The 17,240-nt window shown below is 46.7% G+C and overlaps 2 protein-coding genes across 4 annotated transcripts in view; one reads left to right on the plus strand and one right to left on the minus strand.

Annotated features, from left to right (window-relative positions):
- Positions 1-891: 891 nt before the first annotated feature.
- LOC125087709 (histone H2B) lies at positions 892-14,380 on the minus strand. Of its 3 annotated transcripts, XR_007123493.1 has the most exons (3): positions 14,136-14,380; positions 13,254-13,859; positions 1,147-1,276 (listed from the first exon to the last, which is right to left on the minus strand). XR_007123493.1 is itself a non-coding variant. In XM_047708295.1 (2 exons), exons 1-2 carry the CDS (start codon positions 3,543-3,545, stop codon positions 1,076-1,078), a joined length of 360 nt encoding a protein of 119 aa, XP_047564251.1. In that variant the 3' UTR covers positions 892-1,075. The 3 variants fall into 3 exon arrangements, 1 of the variants encoding a protein (XP_047564251.1); XM_047708295.1 differs by lacking the exons at positions 13,254-13,859; positions 14,136-14,380 and adding an exon at positions 3,387-3,545 and having other exon boundaries at positions 892-1,276; XR_007123494.1 differs by lacking the exons at positions 13,254-13,859; positions 14,136-14,380 and adding an exon at positions 1,451-1,640 and having other exon boundaries at positions 1,135-1,276.
- A 187-nt stretch (positions 14,381-14,567) lies between these two features.
- The window catches only part of MYO1D (myosin ID), a 352,967-nt gene continuing 350,294 nt past the window's right edge, over positions 14,568-17,240 (plus strand). Inside the window, exon 1 of the mRNA XM_047708294.1 lies at positions 14,568-14,981. Within this exon, the coding sequence (XP_047564250.1) occupies positions 14,887-14,981 (95 nt within the window). The 5' untranslated portion in view covers positions 14,568-14,886. The remainder of the gene's footprint in view (positions 14,982-17,240) is intronic.

The following is a 17,240-nucleotide window of genomic DNA, read 5'->3' on the forward strand; positions in this document are numbered from 1 at the left end:
TGTAACTTAACCTGGGCATATAGACGTAAAACTCTGAGGTGTGTTCAGATTTGTACACTTTACTGGGGGATAAACCTCAACAACAGAAACAAAAAAGTGAACAAGACATCAATTCCCCAGTTAAAAACCCTTCAGTGGCTTCACACGATCTTTGGAATAAAATCAACCCTGAGGAACTTGGCTCTAGCTTTTCCCACCAACCTTATCTCCTACTGTACATCTCCCTTGCTTGCTAGAAAACCCTTGCCTGCTAGAAAAACCTTGCTGCCTTGGCTTTCATTAATTTTCTTTAACAAGCTAAAGCTTTCCTGCCTACCTCAGGACCTTTGCTCATGATGTTCCCTCAGCCTAGAATCCTTCACCATGCTTAGCACCTTTCTTCCCTCACATCACCTATCCAGGCTTACCCAGATCACCACGTCTAAAGTGTATCAGCCCATTTATTCTTCCTGCTCCTACAGTATTGTATTTTTAAAATGCTACTGTTTTTATAACACTACAATGTTTTTCCATACTTGGGACTAGCATCTACATTTGACAGACCCTCATTACACCCATCCTGTTATGCTAATACCAATAACCAATACCATGAGGCTTCTACTCAAAGAACAACAACAACAACAACAACAAATCCCTCTTTTCTTGTTGTTCTTTTAAATCTGTAGAGGTGCTATAAAAAAAAATCATCAGTTCATTCTAGGGCAGCAGCCTCCACCGTGGCACTGAAGATGGCAGAGACAAGACATCGTGAGTACACAATGTGATGGGGTGAATTGTGTCCTCCAGAAAGATAAAAGGTAAGTTTGAATGGGAGAAGCAGGCCTCAGAAAAATTTAAAGCCATAAACAACAAGCATAACACTCATAGCACAAGAGAAAATGCCTTTCTTTCCTTATTTATTTATTTTTTTTACAAATTAAGTCAGAGGCTAAAAACACAGGACTCAGAGACCAGGTGTGTAGCACCAAGACTCTTATTGTTAATGGGTATCTATCAGATACCTTGTTTTCCGACTCGGTCCTCTGACCCCTCTCATTATTTTTGACAAGTGCAATCATTCCAACAGCAGAGCCATTCAGAACACTTCATTTATACAAAAGCTCTCCCAAGAGGATCTCTGCTTAACTGCTCCAAGGATCTCTCTGCTGGTGATGGCTCTTCTGTGGTTGGAGAAGGACAGTCTGACCGCCTCCAGGCTAACCCATTCCAGCAGCCAGTCCTCCAGAGATTCCAGCGCATCCAAGAGCCAGGAGTATCCGCTGAAGTCTGGGTGAGTCTGGGACAGAATTGGCACAAGTGTAAGACAGAGAAGTGAAGGCTTCCCAAAGTAAGCAATTTATGGTCTAACCCAGCACCCATGCCTTTCATGGATTGGTGCACGTGTGGAGCCACATGACCCCCCCAGAGGTACAATGGTAGGAACACAATGAAAGAAATTAGGCCCTTGTACCTATCAACTGTCTGAGGAAGACCAGGAAGGGGGAATTTGGAGTTGGTGAGAAAGATCGCCCTTATCTGTGGAATACGGTATAACTCAGGTCACTTAAATTTTGTGCCTCAATTTTTCCCAACAGAAGCAGAGTTAACATCCAACACCTTTAAAAGATGGAAAATATAATTTTAGAATAGACATGCACACTCGATACCTCACATTAGTGAGCATTTTGTTTTAACACTTCTCAATTTGCCACCTTACATCCTTGCACCAACATGACCTCCAGCCACACTGGGAAAATTCACTCTTCCTCGGATACACAACTATCGTTCCCAGGCTCCACACCACTGTTGATCTGTTGCCCCCACCTACCATGCCCACACCCAACGCTACCTTCCAAATCCTATCTACCCTTGAAGGCTCTTCCCCAGGTGCCCCCTCTGGCTAATCTGTGTTCCCCACAATCTCCCACCGAGGACCAGAGTTCTTTGCGTTCTCAGAACCTGTATTACACACTGTCTTAGGTCATTAACAACCTCATCTAAAGTTAGAGAGGCAGCTGGAATGGTCAGAAGAACAGTGCCCTGAGAATCACCCACCCAGGGCTCTAATCCTAGCTCTGTGCAGGTATGAGAGGTCACGTAAACAAGTAATAATCCCACACTGGACCTCAGTTTCTCTTTCGTAAAAGGAAAGGCTTGAAGCAGGATTTGAAAAGTTCCTCCTGGTTCTAATCATTTCAGAGTATTTCCCCAGTGCCCCTATCCTGCAGGACTATGAGCCCCTTTAGGACAGAGACCGCATCGTTTTCATTTGAGCGCCCCTGGCACACCTGGCTTGCACGGAGACACCCGATACTTTTATGCAGCCAGCATCTTGTTTTATCGTCACTGCACCACAAGGGGCTGACTCAAGGCACAGCTCTGACCCTTGGGAAGCTTACAGAAGCAGAGTGGCCTGCCAGACCCATGCAGTAAAGGACTAGTCAAAGACAGACTAATGCTTAGAGGACGAAGTGAAGTCCAAGTACTCCCACGGAGAGCCCTTCCGGAAAATGCAGGCTCTCCAGCAGTGGTTCTCAACTGGGGGCAAGGTCTCTGGACATTTTCTGTTGGGTGGCTATGGGCACCCATGAGATAGAGACCAGAGATGCTGCCTTGCATCCCCTGATCTTAGGACAGCCCCCAACAAAGAATAACGGAGCCCCAAAATGTCAACAGAGCTGTGGTTGAGAAACCCTGCTCTAGATCACATGCCTTCTTTCCTTTCTCGGGTTTTTCCTTCATCCCATTTTCCCCTTCTTCTCACGGGATAAGCAACAGATTCCAAATGATAGCACTGGAATACAGTGGGGGTGGGGGGGGTTGGTATAATCACACATGAACACTCAGCCTTGCTTTGTTGTCACGAAGGAAAGCCAAGATCAAGCCTTAGTGCATCTGTTGTCAAATCTCCTTATTGTCTTCCCCATAGCTTCTTTTGAAGGGGAAGACTTTTCTGAGTTTGTTCTCTGCAGTAGTATGCTACAGAGTGAGGCTGGGTGGGTGGGGGAAGGAATGAAAGCCTACGAGTTTTAGGTACATTCTAAGTACAGAGCACCCTTTAGTGAAAACCTGATCTACGTCACTCTTCAGTGATTAGACAGGCTAGGTGGTGGGTCCCCTCTCAATAAAAGGGCATTTAAGAATCAATTTATAGATTGCCTATCAGCAGATAGAGGAGAGACATTAGGAGCTCAGGTGTTCGGAGTTGCTGCCAACAGAAAGCAAGCCAAGCAGGAAAAGATAGCAACCACAAGCAGATCTGGTTTATAGACGCTGGGGGCACACAACTTTTCTGGAACTCGATGTGTGAAGAAGCGCTGGTGTAGTCAAAAAAACACAACCAGGGCCTCGAACATGATAACCGGTCTCGGCCATTCTAAGTTTCCATAAAGAGAGCTCCAGCTCACCTGCTTTAGGATTTTCCCCATATAACTAAAATAGGCTTCCTTCTTCTTCGTCTTCTGCCTCAAGGCTGAGTTGGCCCACTTGTACTTCTCTTTGGTTGGGATATAAAGCATTGTTCTCTTCTTAGGGAATCTCAGGCCATGTAAGCAAGGGTAGTACATGGGGAAGGCTAATTCCTTGCACTTCTAGGTTATAGCACTAGCTGTAGGCAAGCGAACAACCACCCCCCTGCCCAGAAGAGGTTTTATAGGGAGAGCTGGAAGGCACTCTTTCCTAATAAAGTCAGTGATTAGTGAGTGCACCTGCCGGAGATAAATACTCTCCAGAATACTTAAGAAATAATAAGTGTAGAGTCTAAAGCAGGCTTATGGTACATTCTGGAAAGGGGCTTGAGGTGGGAAACTCAAAATGTTAAGCTTTCCTCTGCTCGAGCCCATGCAATAGAGAGGATGACCACTTTGATGTAATGGTCACTGATTTACCCGGCAACACTGATATCCGAAGTTATTCCTTTTACGTGTGGAGTAACTCCAGGTGTTCTTATTAGAGTGGTTCTTAGCTACAAAAACTGCAATTCGAAAGGATTGGGAGCAGAATCCAGGAAGTCGATTTTTTGCTAAAGCAGCACTGGGGAATCTATGGACCAGCCAGATTTAGGACTCACTGGTCTATAAAACCTTTCTGAAGCAACTGCACGGGACCAGGGTTTGGGGCGGAAGGAGCAGCTCTGCATGGATCTACTGTGGGTATCTGCATTTGCACCGGGAGGACCCCCTGGGGTATGCCACGGCAATTGGGAATTCAGGTATCGAAGCAGGACTAGGGACCCCAGGACGCAAGAGTGAAGATTGAGACACGGTAGACGGAGAGGTCATGAACTCCTTGCAGTTAGCGTTATCAGCTCAGCTATAAGGAAGCGACCATCCTGACACCGACCAACAGATAAGAGGACACCAGAGAGCCAGGGTGTCCAAGGAAGAAAAGAACCAGACGACAAGAGACACCCTCTCCTGTCTCAGCGATGAGCTGCACTAAAGGCCCAGTCCTAGGGACTGGTGGCTTCCAATAAGACTGTCAGCTCCCAGTTATGGAGCCTGAGGTCCCAGCCCCCATACGAAGTGCGGGATGTCCTTTACTGCCCGTAATTCTCACGGCAACTTTAAGAGGCAGGATATTAGTATACTCTCACTTTACAGATGAGGAAACTAAGTCTCAGCGGGCTCAAGTGCCTTGCCCAAGGTCACATACAGTGCACGGGGGGAGGGGGGTGGTCAGAACCAGCTCCTGAACCTCTGCTTCTAACCCCATGCTCCACCACCTTCCAAACCCAAACACCAGAGCCCTCCAATCCTTGTAGTTACACAGGTGTGCTCAGCACAGCTGCCGTGTGTCTTCGTTCATTGAGGGAGCACTTGGGACACAGCCAATCCCTAGTGCAGACTCAATTCCCCTGAATGGTTCTTTGCTAACAACAACAGAACTCTACCCAACACTTCTGTGAAAGGAAAAAGCAGTTCCCCATCACCCACCTGGCTATCAAGGCATGTCCCACCCGCCCCCTCAACTCTACTCTCTTTTACTGGCTTCATCTCTCATGATCTCTCTAGTTAAAAAGGCAATGTATGCACAAGAGTGTATATTATATGATAAAATGAACTAGAAGTTTTGTTTTAGGTTTAAAGGTTTTATTTATTTATTTGAGAGAGAGAGACCACAAGCAGAGGTGGGGAGCAGAGGGAGAGCGAGAAGCAGACTCCCCGCTAAGCAGGGAGCCTGATGTGGGACTCGATCCCAGGATTCTGGGATCATGAGCTGAGCTGAAGGCAGACGCTTAACCAACTGAGCCACCCACCCAGGTGTCCCTGAACTGGAAGTTGTAATGCAACGAAGTAAATATAAACAGGCAAAAATCATTCTCAGTGGAATGGCACTTTTCACTGGTCACTCAGGGCCAGCAGGGATCCAAAGTAGCACTATGACATCCAGAAGATGCTGGAGAGCACAGGTAAAGGGTGAGAACAGAGGTGGTGTTGCTGTGGGAGTGTAGCATGGAAGTCTTGAGCAGACAGCGCTCACTCATGCAAAAATAGCAAATTTTGAGCGGCTGGGTGGCTCAATTTGTTGTCTGCCTTTGGCTCAGGTCATGATCCCAAGGTCCTGAGATGGAGCCCTGCATCGGGCTCCTTGTTCAGTGGAGAGTCTGCTTCTCCCTCCGCCCCTCCCCCACGCTCGTGAACTCTCTCTCTCTTTCTCAAATAAGTAAATGAAACTTTTAAATAAATAGCAAGGTGTGATCCCCTTCTAAGGGCAAGGCCCATGGCTATGCATAGAAATGGTGATAAATTACTGAGAGGAATCCCAACACTGACATAGGAGAAAGTTATGGGGTGATCAGGAGCCACACCAGTATCTATTAGAAATCTCAATCAGCTAAAAAAGACATGCAATGAATCACCTGTTAATAAGTTCCCTATCCTGATGATAAAAGAAGCAGTTACACTAACAGCAATGCTAACTTTTATTTATCAAAGGCTCAGTACTTGCCTTGAATTATACACAGCACTACATAGACATTTTGTTTCATGGTTTTAATACACAGAGATGAAAGCTATCATCTCTTTAAAAGAGATGAGGAGGGGTGCCTGGGTGGCTCAGTGGTTAAGCATCTGCCTTTAGCTCAGGTCATAATCCCAAGGTCCTGGGATCGAGCCCTGCCTTGGGCTCCCTGCTAAGCAGAGAGCCTGCTTCTCCCTCCGCTCTCCCCCATCCCAACCCTGCTCATGCTTGCCCTCTCTATCAAATAAATAAAAAAAAATTTTTTTTTAAAAAGAGAGAGATGAGAAAACTGGGGCTTATAAAGATAAATTAATGTGTTCAAAGTCACATAGGCAGTAAGTTGCAAGGCTAGGAACTGAACCCCGATGTGTCTGACTCCAAAATTCCCATCAATATTTCTGGAAGTTAGGCCTCCTGTCTACCTGCAGTGAAGTCTCCTGAGCTGCTTATAAAAATGAAGATTCCCCAAGCCCCATCCTATGCTTTAGTACAGGTATCTAAATCTTGGGTACCACTGTACCACCATTGTCTCCTGAGTCTGGGGAAAATGCTGCTCTGGTCAGAGCACTACTCAGTTAGAGAAGAGGTAATTAAAGAGTTAGAAAGGGTGGGGACACTAAGAGAAAGTGACTGTGATGTGGCTGAGCACAGACATAGACCTTAGACATTGAGAAAGCAGACTTTGCAGAGATTAACAATATTAGTGTTGGAATTCTATGGATAGAAACTCTGAAAGGGAATTCGAAAAGAAAGAAAATCGAAGAAAAGAAAAATCAAAGGCTCTTCCTTCACTGGCCATGACCTTGGCCTCCCTCCTTGATTATAATTCACTCCAACCTGGTCCTATATTGGTGGGATATCAGCTCCAAAGGACAAACCAGGCTCATAAATAGGGATAATGAGTAACAAGAGCAGAAAATGGGACAATTGGAATTCAGGGCATGGAGTGAGTCTGGGCAGTGACTTGAGGAGTCAGCCTGAGTTAAAGCGCATTCTGCTTTTATGTGGAGACGTCTACATGGCATGGGGCAGGCCTACTGAGTCAATTGGCCCAGGTAGGTCCACGCATTGCAGCTTATTGTAGAGAGGATCTGGACATTGGGTGGGATATTAGATCACATGGCCTCTGAGGTCTCCTAGGTTGTGTGGATTCTGCTTTCCCCCTAAATCATGTCTTTGGGGAGTCAGGTTGTCAGAATTCGAATAGAAGTACTGCTCATACTATTTCTACCTCTGGATAGTTCTGGAGAATTAATCCAGTTGAATGGAAAAAGGGTCGCACGGTGCATTTTAACATCATCATATTTTGTGACCTTAATTCTAGGAGATGACTACTGCTACAGCTCACCATTTGAGAAACTCCAGGTGAATGGCAGAAGGAGAGGGGGTCTGGTGGGCAGATTAGAAGATGTCACCTTGGGAATGATGTCACACTCTTCCTGGAGTGTCAGCTCTGTAGATACTAACTGATACTAATGGTGGATGATACTGGTACTGACCACTTGCTACTTTGTCAGGTGGAGGGAAGAAAGTAAATCTGAATTTTTCCCAGCCCTAGAAATATCTTATTTAACTTCTCTGCCAAGCTTGCTTTCATTTATTTATTTATTTATTTAAACAGTGTGGTGTTTTTTGTTTTTTTTTTTTTTCATTTATTTGTCAGAAAGAGAGAGAGAGCACAAGCAGGGGGAATGGCTAGCTGAGGGAAAAGCAGGGTCCCTGCTGTGCATGGAGCCCGAAGTGGGGACTCAATCCCAGGACTCTGGGATCATGACCTGAGCTGAAGGCCGATGCTTCACTGATTGAGCTACCCAGGCGGCCCTCTGCCAAGCTTTTAGAGGAGGAGAAAAAAAGTACAGGAGAAAAGAAGGACATCAGCCCCCTCCATTTAAAATACCTAACCCAATTTAAAAATAGGGGTAGAGAGACTGGGGTTACCCAGAGAAGATCTAGGGTGCTACCGTCCCTTGCTTGTCTATCTTCCTCCCCCTGCATCTTGTCTCACAGATGAATGCCCGCACTGGATAGTGGAGACCACCCACCATTCAAATCAGAAGCTTTAGGGTCCGGTCCTAGTTCTAACAGCGCCTCACTCTGACCTAGTCAAAGGCAGCAGCTCTTCCTGGCTCTCAGTTTCCCCAGGGGTATGCATTTGATTATACAACCATTAAGAATCCTTAGAATCTTGCTATGCAAAGCATGGTCTGCAGGGACGCTTGGCTGACTCAGTCAGTAGAGCAGGGGACTTGACCTCAGAGTTGTAAGTTCAAACCCCACGTTGGACATAGAGATTATGTTAAAAAAAAAAAAAAAAGTCTGGTCTACAAACCAGCAGCAGTAACATTTGGGGATCTTGTCAAATGCAGATTTTGATTCAGTTGGTTGCAGGTAGGACCTGAGACTCTGTATGTCTAACAAAATCCCAAATGATTCTTACACACTTTAAAGTTTGATACATTCTGCCTTAAGATGCCATCCATCCAGGGTGCCTGGGTGGCTCAGTCGTTCAGCGTCTGCTTTCTGCTCAGGCCCTGATCCCAGGGTCCTCGGATGGAGCCCCACATCGGGCTCCCTGCTCAGCAAAAAGCTTACTTCTCCCTTTCCCACTCCTCCTGCTCATGTTTCCTCTCTCCCTGTCTCTCTCTGTCAAATAAATAAATAGTTAAAAAAATAAAAGACACCATCCCTCCATGAATCTATTATGGATATACCTTGCTGTTCTCCCTCTCATAGGTTTCTATCACACCCTCCAAGTTTTCTAGCTCTAGAACCATTTCCAGTGGCCAGAGTTAACTTGAGAGTTGATGATTTTTTTGGCTTGGGGCTTAGAGAAATGCCACATGCTCCTTGAAATATAATGCTACACCTACACACATCCATTTACTAATAAATAAACTCGCTAATTAATTCACCTACTCAATTTGAGAAATACCTATGGGGCGGTAGGCGTGACTTGAGGGCTGGAGATAAAAGGATGAGGAAGGCATGGCCTCCATCTGGGAGATGTTAGGGACAGGCCTGGACAGCCAACTCCAACTCAGTGTGATAAGCACTTCTGAAATTAGCAAAGAGGATACATCGCAGGGAAATGTTTATAGTTGGGAACTATGTTGTCATAGGCAGGAGAAGTTCTGGAGGCTGTCCCAGGCTATGTCCTCCCTTACCATGACACTATCTTTCCTGTGGCCATAAATACGTGGGTCTTCTGCCCACACTGGGCAGTGTGCTGTTGGGGCAGGCCCTGTCTGGTGACTCACAGGATGCCCATGACGACAGTTTTCTTAAATTCTTCCCCATTCCCCAATGATTAGAACCTGTGGTGTGACCCTTCCATTAATTGAGGGCTTCTTAATTCGGGATCCACAGACAGGTTATTTTGGGCAGAGGGGCAGAGGGGCAGAGGGTCTATGTGTGAACTGTTCTGTGGATGTGCTTAATACATTTGTCTTGGGAAGGGAAGTCCACATGTTTTCATCAAAGGACAACAAGACCTAAAAACTGAGAACCAATGTCTTGCTATTGCCCACCTGCTACCTTAAGACTCAGGCAGTGGCAGTCCCCTTCCTTCTCTTCTCCTCCATCTCCTCCCTCTCTTCAGCTGATATATCCCAACTTCCTCTCTGCTTAGGCTGATTGTGTTAAAAGGGGCTCTGTCTGCAGTATCAACCATTCCAAAGAGCTAAGGGAAGATCCTTGTCCCCAACGCAACACTGTCACAGGTAAGTACAGCTGGGCCACAGGGACAGCAGGGGAAGAAACCCCTAGAACCCAGAACCCGGTCTTTATCAATTGTCTGGCTGATCATTTGTCTTTAATAGCTAGCTATAGGTGAGAGGATGAAGCTTTTAAGTCATTTTCTGGGCTTTCAGGGCAGTGTATGGCAGTGAACTTGGCTATGAAGTTTCCCTTTCCTTTGTCCTATGAGATGTCTACAGAATGAAAAGCAGGGGTGAGGGGAGGCGAGAAGGGCCACAGGTGGTCAAGTCATCAGTGACTCCAGGGAGGCAACTCTTGGGTCTGCTTTTACTTTAAAGCACTTAAGCTTCAAAAACCACAGAGAGAGAGAGAGAAAAAAAAAATATATATATATATATAGCCTTTGATGTACTATTCATAGTTCAAATCCAATCTTTGGCATGAAAGAGGAGGAAGTGTGCTTTGGATAATATCTAAGGAAGAGAATTCCACCTCATTTATATATGGAGCTGAGCGCATTATAAAGTTATTTTGCAACATAAATTTGCCTTTCTACTTCTGCTCCAGAATAATTTGGGCTTATAAAATAAATGTATAAAATACCTTTGACTATACTATATTTTCCCTGGCCTTCTTGCTTCTGTTTTGCAGGACTCGTGCTGAAGTGAGCTGTCTTCCTGGTTGCTGGGCACCTGGTAAAGATAGGGAGGGTAGGGCAGCCCAGAAGCATTCTGGGAGAGGAGAATCGGGAGCAAATATTTGCTTTGGAATATTCAGAGTTGATTTTCACAGATAACCCAGAGCAGATTCCCTGTAGCAGCTGTCAACCACAGAGAGGTTTTTGGAACAAGAGCTTTTGTTTATGTGAACATATAGTACTCAGGCCTGGCCCAGGAGAGAAGTGAACACAGCCCCAAGACTTGTTTCCAGGGGCAGGAGATGAGAATAAGATAAACACCGCACAAAGACTGACTTTAATGCAGAAAGTCTACCAAAGGAGGGGGTGGATTTACAACCTCACATTGCACAACTCACAGATACATAGACCGTTCCATATTTATCTATTCAACACATGTTTATTAGAAGCTTTACATGTTAGGCACCGTGCTATTGGGTGCTAGACTTACCCCCGAGAATAGAACAGACACAGCCTCCAGCCCTCATGCCCTCTCTCTCATGAGACAAGGACAACAGGCTCAAGTGCATTCAGTCTGCAATGGAAGGACACTTCCAGGGTGCTGTTGGAGGCACGGAGGAGGGACAGCCAACCCTGACATAAGAAATCATGGAAGCCTTCTTGGAGGAAGTGATGTTGGGACAGAGCTACCGGAAGAGCAGAAGTGAGCTAGGCCAGAGGGGTGAGGACTGGGACAACAGAGAAGGGAATTTCAGGCAGAGAACAGATTGTGCCCTCCCTGGGGCATATTTATATGGCAACGAAGGTAAACAATAAATTATTTAAATTATGAAAACATATTTAAAAGATTGATTATTTAAATGAGTTTTTGTTCTTAGAATTGTCTGTTCAGTGTTTATAACCTCTTAGCATATCTATGGCAAGGAGAGTACAGATACTCTGTACCAGGGTTTTCAGTGTGCATGCTGATTTTTCAGTTCTGGAATATCTGCAAACGTCTGATGTGACTTTCACTTCTAAGTATTATTTGATTCCTTGAAAAAAAAATTTTGATGTTGGGACAGTTTTTTAATTTTTGTTTTTTAAGATTTTCTTTATCTATTTGACAGAGAGAGAGACAGCGAGAGAGAGAACACAAGCAGAGGGAGTGGGAGAGGGAGAAGCAGGCTTCCCGCTGAGCAGGGAGCCCGATGCGGGGCTCCATCCCAGGACCCCAGGATCATGACCTGAGCTGAAGGCAGAGGCTTAATGACTGAGCCGCCCTGGTGTCTCTATGTTAGAACAGTTTTAGACTGTTACTTGATTTGTAACTTACATTTTGAAATCATTTCAAACTTACTATTTAATTTACAGTCTGCGTTCAGGTTTCACCGATTGTCCCAATAACGTCCTTTACATTTTTCCTTTCCTAAAAATTTTTTTGTATTTAAATTCAATTTAGTTAACCTAGAGTGTATTATTTGTTTCAGGGGTAGAATTTAGTGATTCATCAATTGCACAGAATACCCAGTGCTCATTCCGTCCCATGTCCTCCTTAATACCTGTTACCCATTTACTCCCCCCCCTCCAACTCCCCCCCCCCAGCAGCCCTCAGTTTGTTTCCTAGAGTTAAAAATCCTTTACACTGGGGCGCCTGGGTGGCTCAGTGGGTTAAAGCCTCTGCCTTCAGCTCAGGTCATGATCTTAGAGTCCTGGAATCGAGGCCCACATCAGGCTCTCTGCTCAGCTGGGAGCCTGCTTCCTCCTCTCTCTCTGCCTGCCTCTCTGCCTACTTGTAAGCTCTGTCTGTCAAATAAATAAATAAAATCTTTAAAAAAATTAAAAAAAATCCTTTACATTTTTCTAGTTAAAAATCCAGTCCAGGTCACATATGGCCTTTAGCTGTGGTCTCTTTAGGCCCCTCGAGCCTGGACCAGCCCCTTGGCCTTCCCTTGTCTTTCAAGCCATAGATATTTTTCAAGAGTACAGATCAGTTTTTTTGTAGAATGTCCCTTAATGTGAATTAATGTGATGTTTCTTCATGATCAGATTCAGTGGGTGCACTTTTAAGCAGGTAAGTGATGTTATGTCTTTCTAAGGAGATCATTATATCACTCATCACATCACTCATGATCTCAATGTGGCTGATTATTGGTGATTTTAACTTTTATTTTGGTTTTTAGTATATTTTAAACCGTATTTAAAGCATACACATCCAAATGTGTTTATATCTAAATGTTATCATGAAGGAGAGTAATAGTGAGCTATCCTGCTCTATATGACCTTGTTTGAATGCAGATTGTAGGGTTTTGTCACTCCTGTCATCTCTGCATATATCAGAACTTCTTGTAAATGTGTCATTGATTGATAAGATTATAGTTGTGCTCTGGCCTTTAAAAAGGCTGGGTGTAAAACTCTACAAGTAACAAATTACTACATAGCCATGTAAATCAGAATTTTCTTGATACTGTACAACCAAAACAGTGTTCAAAAGTAAGTTGGAATCCCGAAGCTGATTTAAGGGGATGGTGGTCCCCAACCAACAAATACGGATTCTTCAAAAGAGCCTCATTGGTCTCATCCCGGATTTTATATTAATTTGGGCTTATAAATTTATAAAATGCCCTTTGCATATGTTGTGTATATGTATACATCAGGCTCCTATATAAGATATTGATAAAAAAAAAAAAAACAAGAATTCCTTTGCTTTGGCCATTTGAAAATCCTAGCTGCATCCCATTGTAGATCCTACCCACTGTTGAATGACTTTTGCTCTAACAACCCCAGGGCTCCGAGAATACACATGCATCCATTTCCAATGGGTCATTGAGTGGAGTCCCTGGTCGCTTCAATTGGCACAAAATTTACGATTTCTTCCTTTTATTTTTGAAATTCAGTTCTACTTACTTTACAACACACCAAAACAAACATTTTAGGAATATACCATATTATGCAATTACCGACCGGCCCCCATAATGACCCAAGCAAAAGACAGTCCTACCTTGGAAAGTGCTAGCCTAAGGGTCTTATTCCAAAATGAGGACACTGAGATCCAGAGAGGTGTCTTCTGAAGAAGAAGGCTGCTAATGGTAGACTGCAACCCAGCTCTTCCTGTGCCGGGGTTGGGGATGGCTTTCTTATGGCAGAGGTGTTCCCTCCAGAGGTGATCAAGCTGCCCTCCCCTCTCTCTTGGCTAGTGTGGGTTGTTGGCAGCTGAAGCAAGCCTTGAGCAGGGTCCTTCCGCCGGGTTTACTCATCTCAAATTCAGCCATAGAGCTGGAGCCCAGCCAGGTCCTTGAGAGCCTCTAGATTTCCTAGAAGATGGTCTTAATGGAAACACACAGCTGAAGAGGTGCAGCTGCCTTAGAAAGTCATTTATAATATATTTTCATTGGGAAAAACGTAGTCGAAGTTCCAAAAGACTTTTCCAAGCTCAACCAGCGCATCCGTTAAGTTGGAGAACACTTAGAACTCATTTCTCTCCACTGAACCAGAGCAAATTTCGTATCTACATGTGCAAGGCAGCATGATAGTTGCTTGGTGAGTGCCAACGGGGATATGAAGCAATTTAGGCCATGGCCCCATGCTCAAGAAGTCTACAATAATCCTAGGGAGGTGGAACATACATATATTAAAAACTTCTTAGTAACATAAGGCAACGTGCTCGGATGAGTGCAACAGAAAGGTGGACCACGGAACACTGAGGAAGGAAAGCATTCTGCCATGCGGCTTCTAAGTCGAGTGACCTAGATGAAACTGCAGCTTCCACACTTCCCAGCGGTGTGGCGAGTTACTGGAATTCCCTAAGGCGCTTAGAAAAGCTCGGGGCATTTTAAGTGTCCCCCAAGTGTTGGCTATTATTACTCTCAGTCTGTGAACGAACCGTCATTTCGAGGATGGAAAGGACGTGAGCAGAGGAGTAGGAGTGGGCTTCGCGGCAAGGTGGTAGAATCCTAAGGAATTGTCCCCGCAAAAAGCTCCGCGAGCTACTTCGGTAACTCAGCTTGCAGCCATCAAACACCGCGGAGCAGGCAATTCAGGAAACCTGATTCCACCCACTCTCCTACGTCCGCGCTCCTCGGCACCGCCTCCCTGAGATCCCAGCGCCCGTCCCCAGGGGGCGCTGCGCCCCGCCGACCTGGCTGGGGCCGGCGCGCGCCACCGCCGCCCGCCCCGCGCGTGCGCGCCGCCCAGGTGAGGAGGCGGCTGCCTGCGCCGCGGCGGCGGCTCAGTAGGCGGGGCGGGGAGGGGCGGGGCGGAGCCGGGCCGGGGCGGGGCCGGGGCGGGGCCGGGGCGGGGCCGCGGCCAGAGCAAGGCCAGAGGCGGGACCAGCCGCCGCCGTCTCCGTCTCAGAGTCCCGACCCCCACTCCTCCCGGCAGCTGCAGCGGGAGAAGCGGAAACTGCTGGGTGCGCCGCGCCGGCCGAGAGCGCGCCGAGGAGCAGCGGGGCGGCCTCCGTCCGGCCCAGACCCGCCGACCGGCGCCCGGCACCGCCTTCCCCGCGGCCCCGCGCCCCGCGCCGCGGCCCCGCCCCGGCCCCGCCCGAGCTCGCCGCGCGCCCCGCGCCGGCCCCTGCGGCCCGATCGCGCCCACCTGAGCCCGTCTGCGCCCACCTGAGCCCGTACGCTGGCGCCATGGCGGAGCAGGAGAGCCTGGAGTTCGGCAAGGCGGACTTCGTTCTGATGGACACCGTCTCCATGCCCGAGTTCATGGCCAACCTCCGGCTCAGGTGAGGGCGGAGCGGCCGTGCTTCGCGGCGGGAGCCTGCGCTTTCCCGAGAAGGGGCGCCCTTGCGGTGCGGCGGGATTGGAGGTGTCAGGGGCCAAACTAGAGGGATGGGGTGCGTCCGGACGGGGGTGTCCGGTGGCCTGCCGAGCTCCGTGGTCACGCCTTCCCCAAGGAGGACGCCCGGGGGGTGCGGCTGTCTAGGGGGGTGAGGGGCGTGCCGAGCCCCAGGGCTGCGCCTTCGGGAGACGGGTGGCCTGGGTGCAGTCCGGACGCGCGGTGGGGGGTGGGGGGGAGGGGTGTGAGGGGTGTGCGGGCTGGAGGCTGCGCTTGGGGCAGGGCCGGCTAGCTCGCTTCCCCAGGTAAGTGATGTGGGCGGGCCAGGTGACCTCATGGAAACAAAAGTAAAGGAAAACGCAAACTTTAGGGAGAGTTGTGGTGGCCACGAAGGCCCTGGGAAGACGGGAGGGTTGTTTTGTAGAGAGATTCGGATCTCATCCAGGTTTCACACTTGGTTTTCTTTTTCTCCTCCTTTTTTTTTTCCTGGCGTAGTTCCATCCTGTCACTCAGGATGCTATGCAGTAGTGGTCCCTGAGCTGTCTGTTCCGGGACACTGGCTATTTTTTAGTTACTCTCTAAACGTAATTAGACACGTTTCCAGACATCGAAGAGACTGCTCTGCTTGCCAGTGCCAAGATAAACTGTCTGAATTTGACAAGGCATTCATGCTTTCAGTTTTTTTCAAGGAGTTATGGATGGAGCCCTTGTGTTCTGACATCCTTGAAAATGTAGTCACAACTCAACGCCCTGAAATGGGCTTCCAAGGCGAATTTATTTTAGAAACTCTACTACATGTGATTATTTCTCTCCTGATAGAGTAATATGTAAACAGAACTTTAAGGTAGTTTTGACTTTTTTTTGTTGTTGTTAAAATTACAGTAAATGGAGTTTCAACATAACTGACTTTGGAGGGCAGGGATGGGTGGTGGTTCCTGGAAGTTCTAGCCCTATTTCTTGTAAGGTTTATAGCTAAATCTCACTCCATAAGTTTATAGAGTGAAGATCACGATTTAGGTTTGAATGCTTAACTAACCCCACTTCTCAGTAATAATTACCCCTGTTCGTTTTAACTTAAGAATTTAAAGAAAGCTTTTAATTTTGGGGATTGCAAACCCTGTAGGATCTTCTTCTGCTCTTCTCCAGACTTTGCTATGTCCCAGAGTATGGGGCAGGGGCACAGGTCTGAGTTCTACACCTACCTATTACAAGCTGACCTTGAACCAGTCTCTGTGTCTGGGTTTCTTAATTTGTAAAATAGTGAGGATCATCAAGATTTTTCAGCACTTACTTTTTCTGCTTTTACGTATTACTGCTTCCAAACTCTCTCGGCGTGACATCTGAATCTTAAACATTATTAAAGTGAGCCTAACTTAACCTTGCAATTTAGTTCTACATTGTGCAACGACTTCAAGAGGTAAGGTGGGAGGATCCCAAGAACTGTAAGATGTATCCTTATCTCTCAAAGAGGTGACAATACTAATAAAGACTGGGAGAAAGGTGGAAATTCCTCTTGATTTAAATAATAAATCAAGACAACAATAGAAGAGTTAAGCTTTGTAGAGCTTAGGTGATTCTTTGCCAACAAATTGCACACACTAATTGTTCTGGCGCTCAGAAGAGGGAGAGGTGCTTTAGGCTGGTTCCAAAACACAGCACAGAGAAGGAGAGAGGTTCAGATAGTTGCAAAGGATGGGTAGGGTTTGTCTAGGTGGAGAACATTCCAGGTGGATGCAGTGGCATGAACAGAGGAGTGGAGGCATGAAAGCTGATTCTCTTTGGGTGGTAGTGGACATGCTAAGTTGTCTGGAGAGAAAGGAGTTGGTGTTGGGGACTTGTGGGTGGAATCACCAACTCATTAGCCAATTATAGCCAATCATTAGCTAATGCCGGGGTTTCTAGGGCTGCCTTTACACCCAGTCACCAAGTCAGTCAAGATCCTGGCCGTGCAGACATGTACAAGTATCTGTACATGTCTCATCTGTGTGTATCCTTGACAACCCTGAGCACTGGCTGCAGTTCTCAGTGCACAGCTTTGGTGACTGTTCATGGTTTACTTGCAAGCTGGGAGTAGTAGGTTCCTGGTAGCCGTACCCTTGCCCTCCTCTTCCATTGTAAATCCTGATTACCCAGAGGGAAAACAATCCTCTCTCTCTGATAGTTTGGATTTCCTTTCCCCCTGTTATCCCTCCAGACTGTTCTAGTG

The sequence above is a fragment of the Lutra lutra genome, chromosome 16, assembly GCF_902655055.1.
Source record: "Lutra lutra chromosome 16, mLutLut1.2, whole genome shotgun sequence".
NCBI classification, from domain to species: Eukaryota; Metazoa; Chordata; class Mammalia; order Carnivora; family Mustelidae; genus Lutra; species Lutra lutra.

What these genes read in the sequence shown, in the direction of transcription:
- LOC125087709 (XM_047708295.1), bottom strand. Translation starts at nt 3,545, where the DNA reads ATGTACTACCCTTGCTTACATGGCCTGAGATTCCCTAAGAAGAGAACA. An exon ending in TGGGGAAAATCCTAAAGCAG is followed by an intron (nt 1,277 to 3,386) that starts GTGAGCTGGAGC and finishes ATTCTGTCCCAG; the next exon opens with ACTCACCCAGACTTCAGCGG.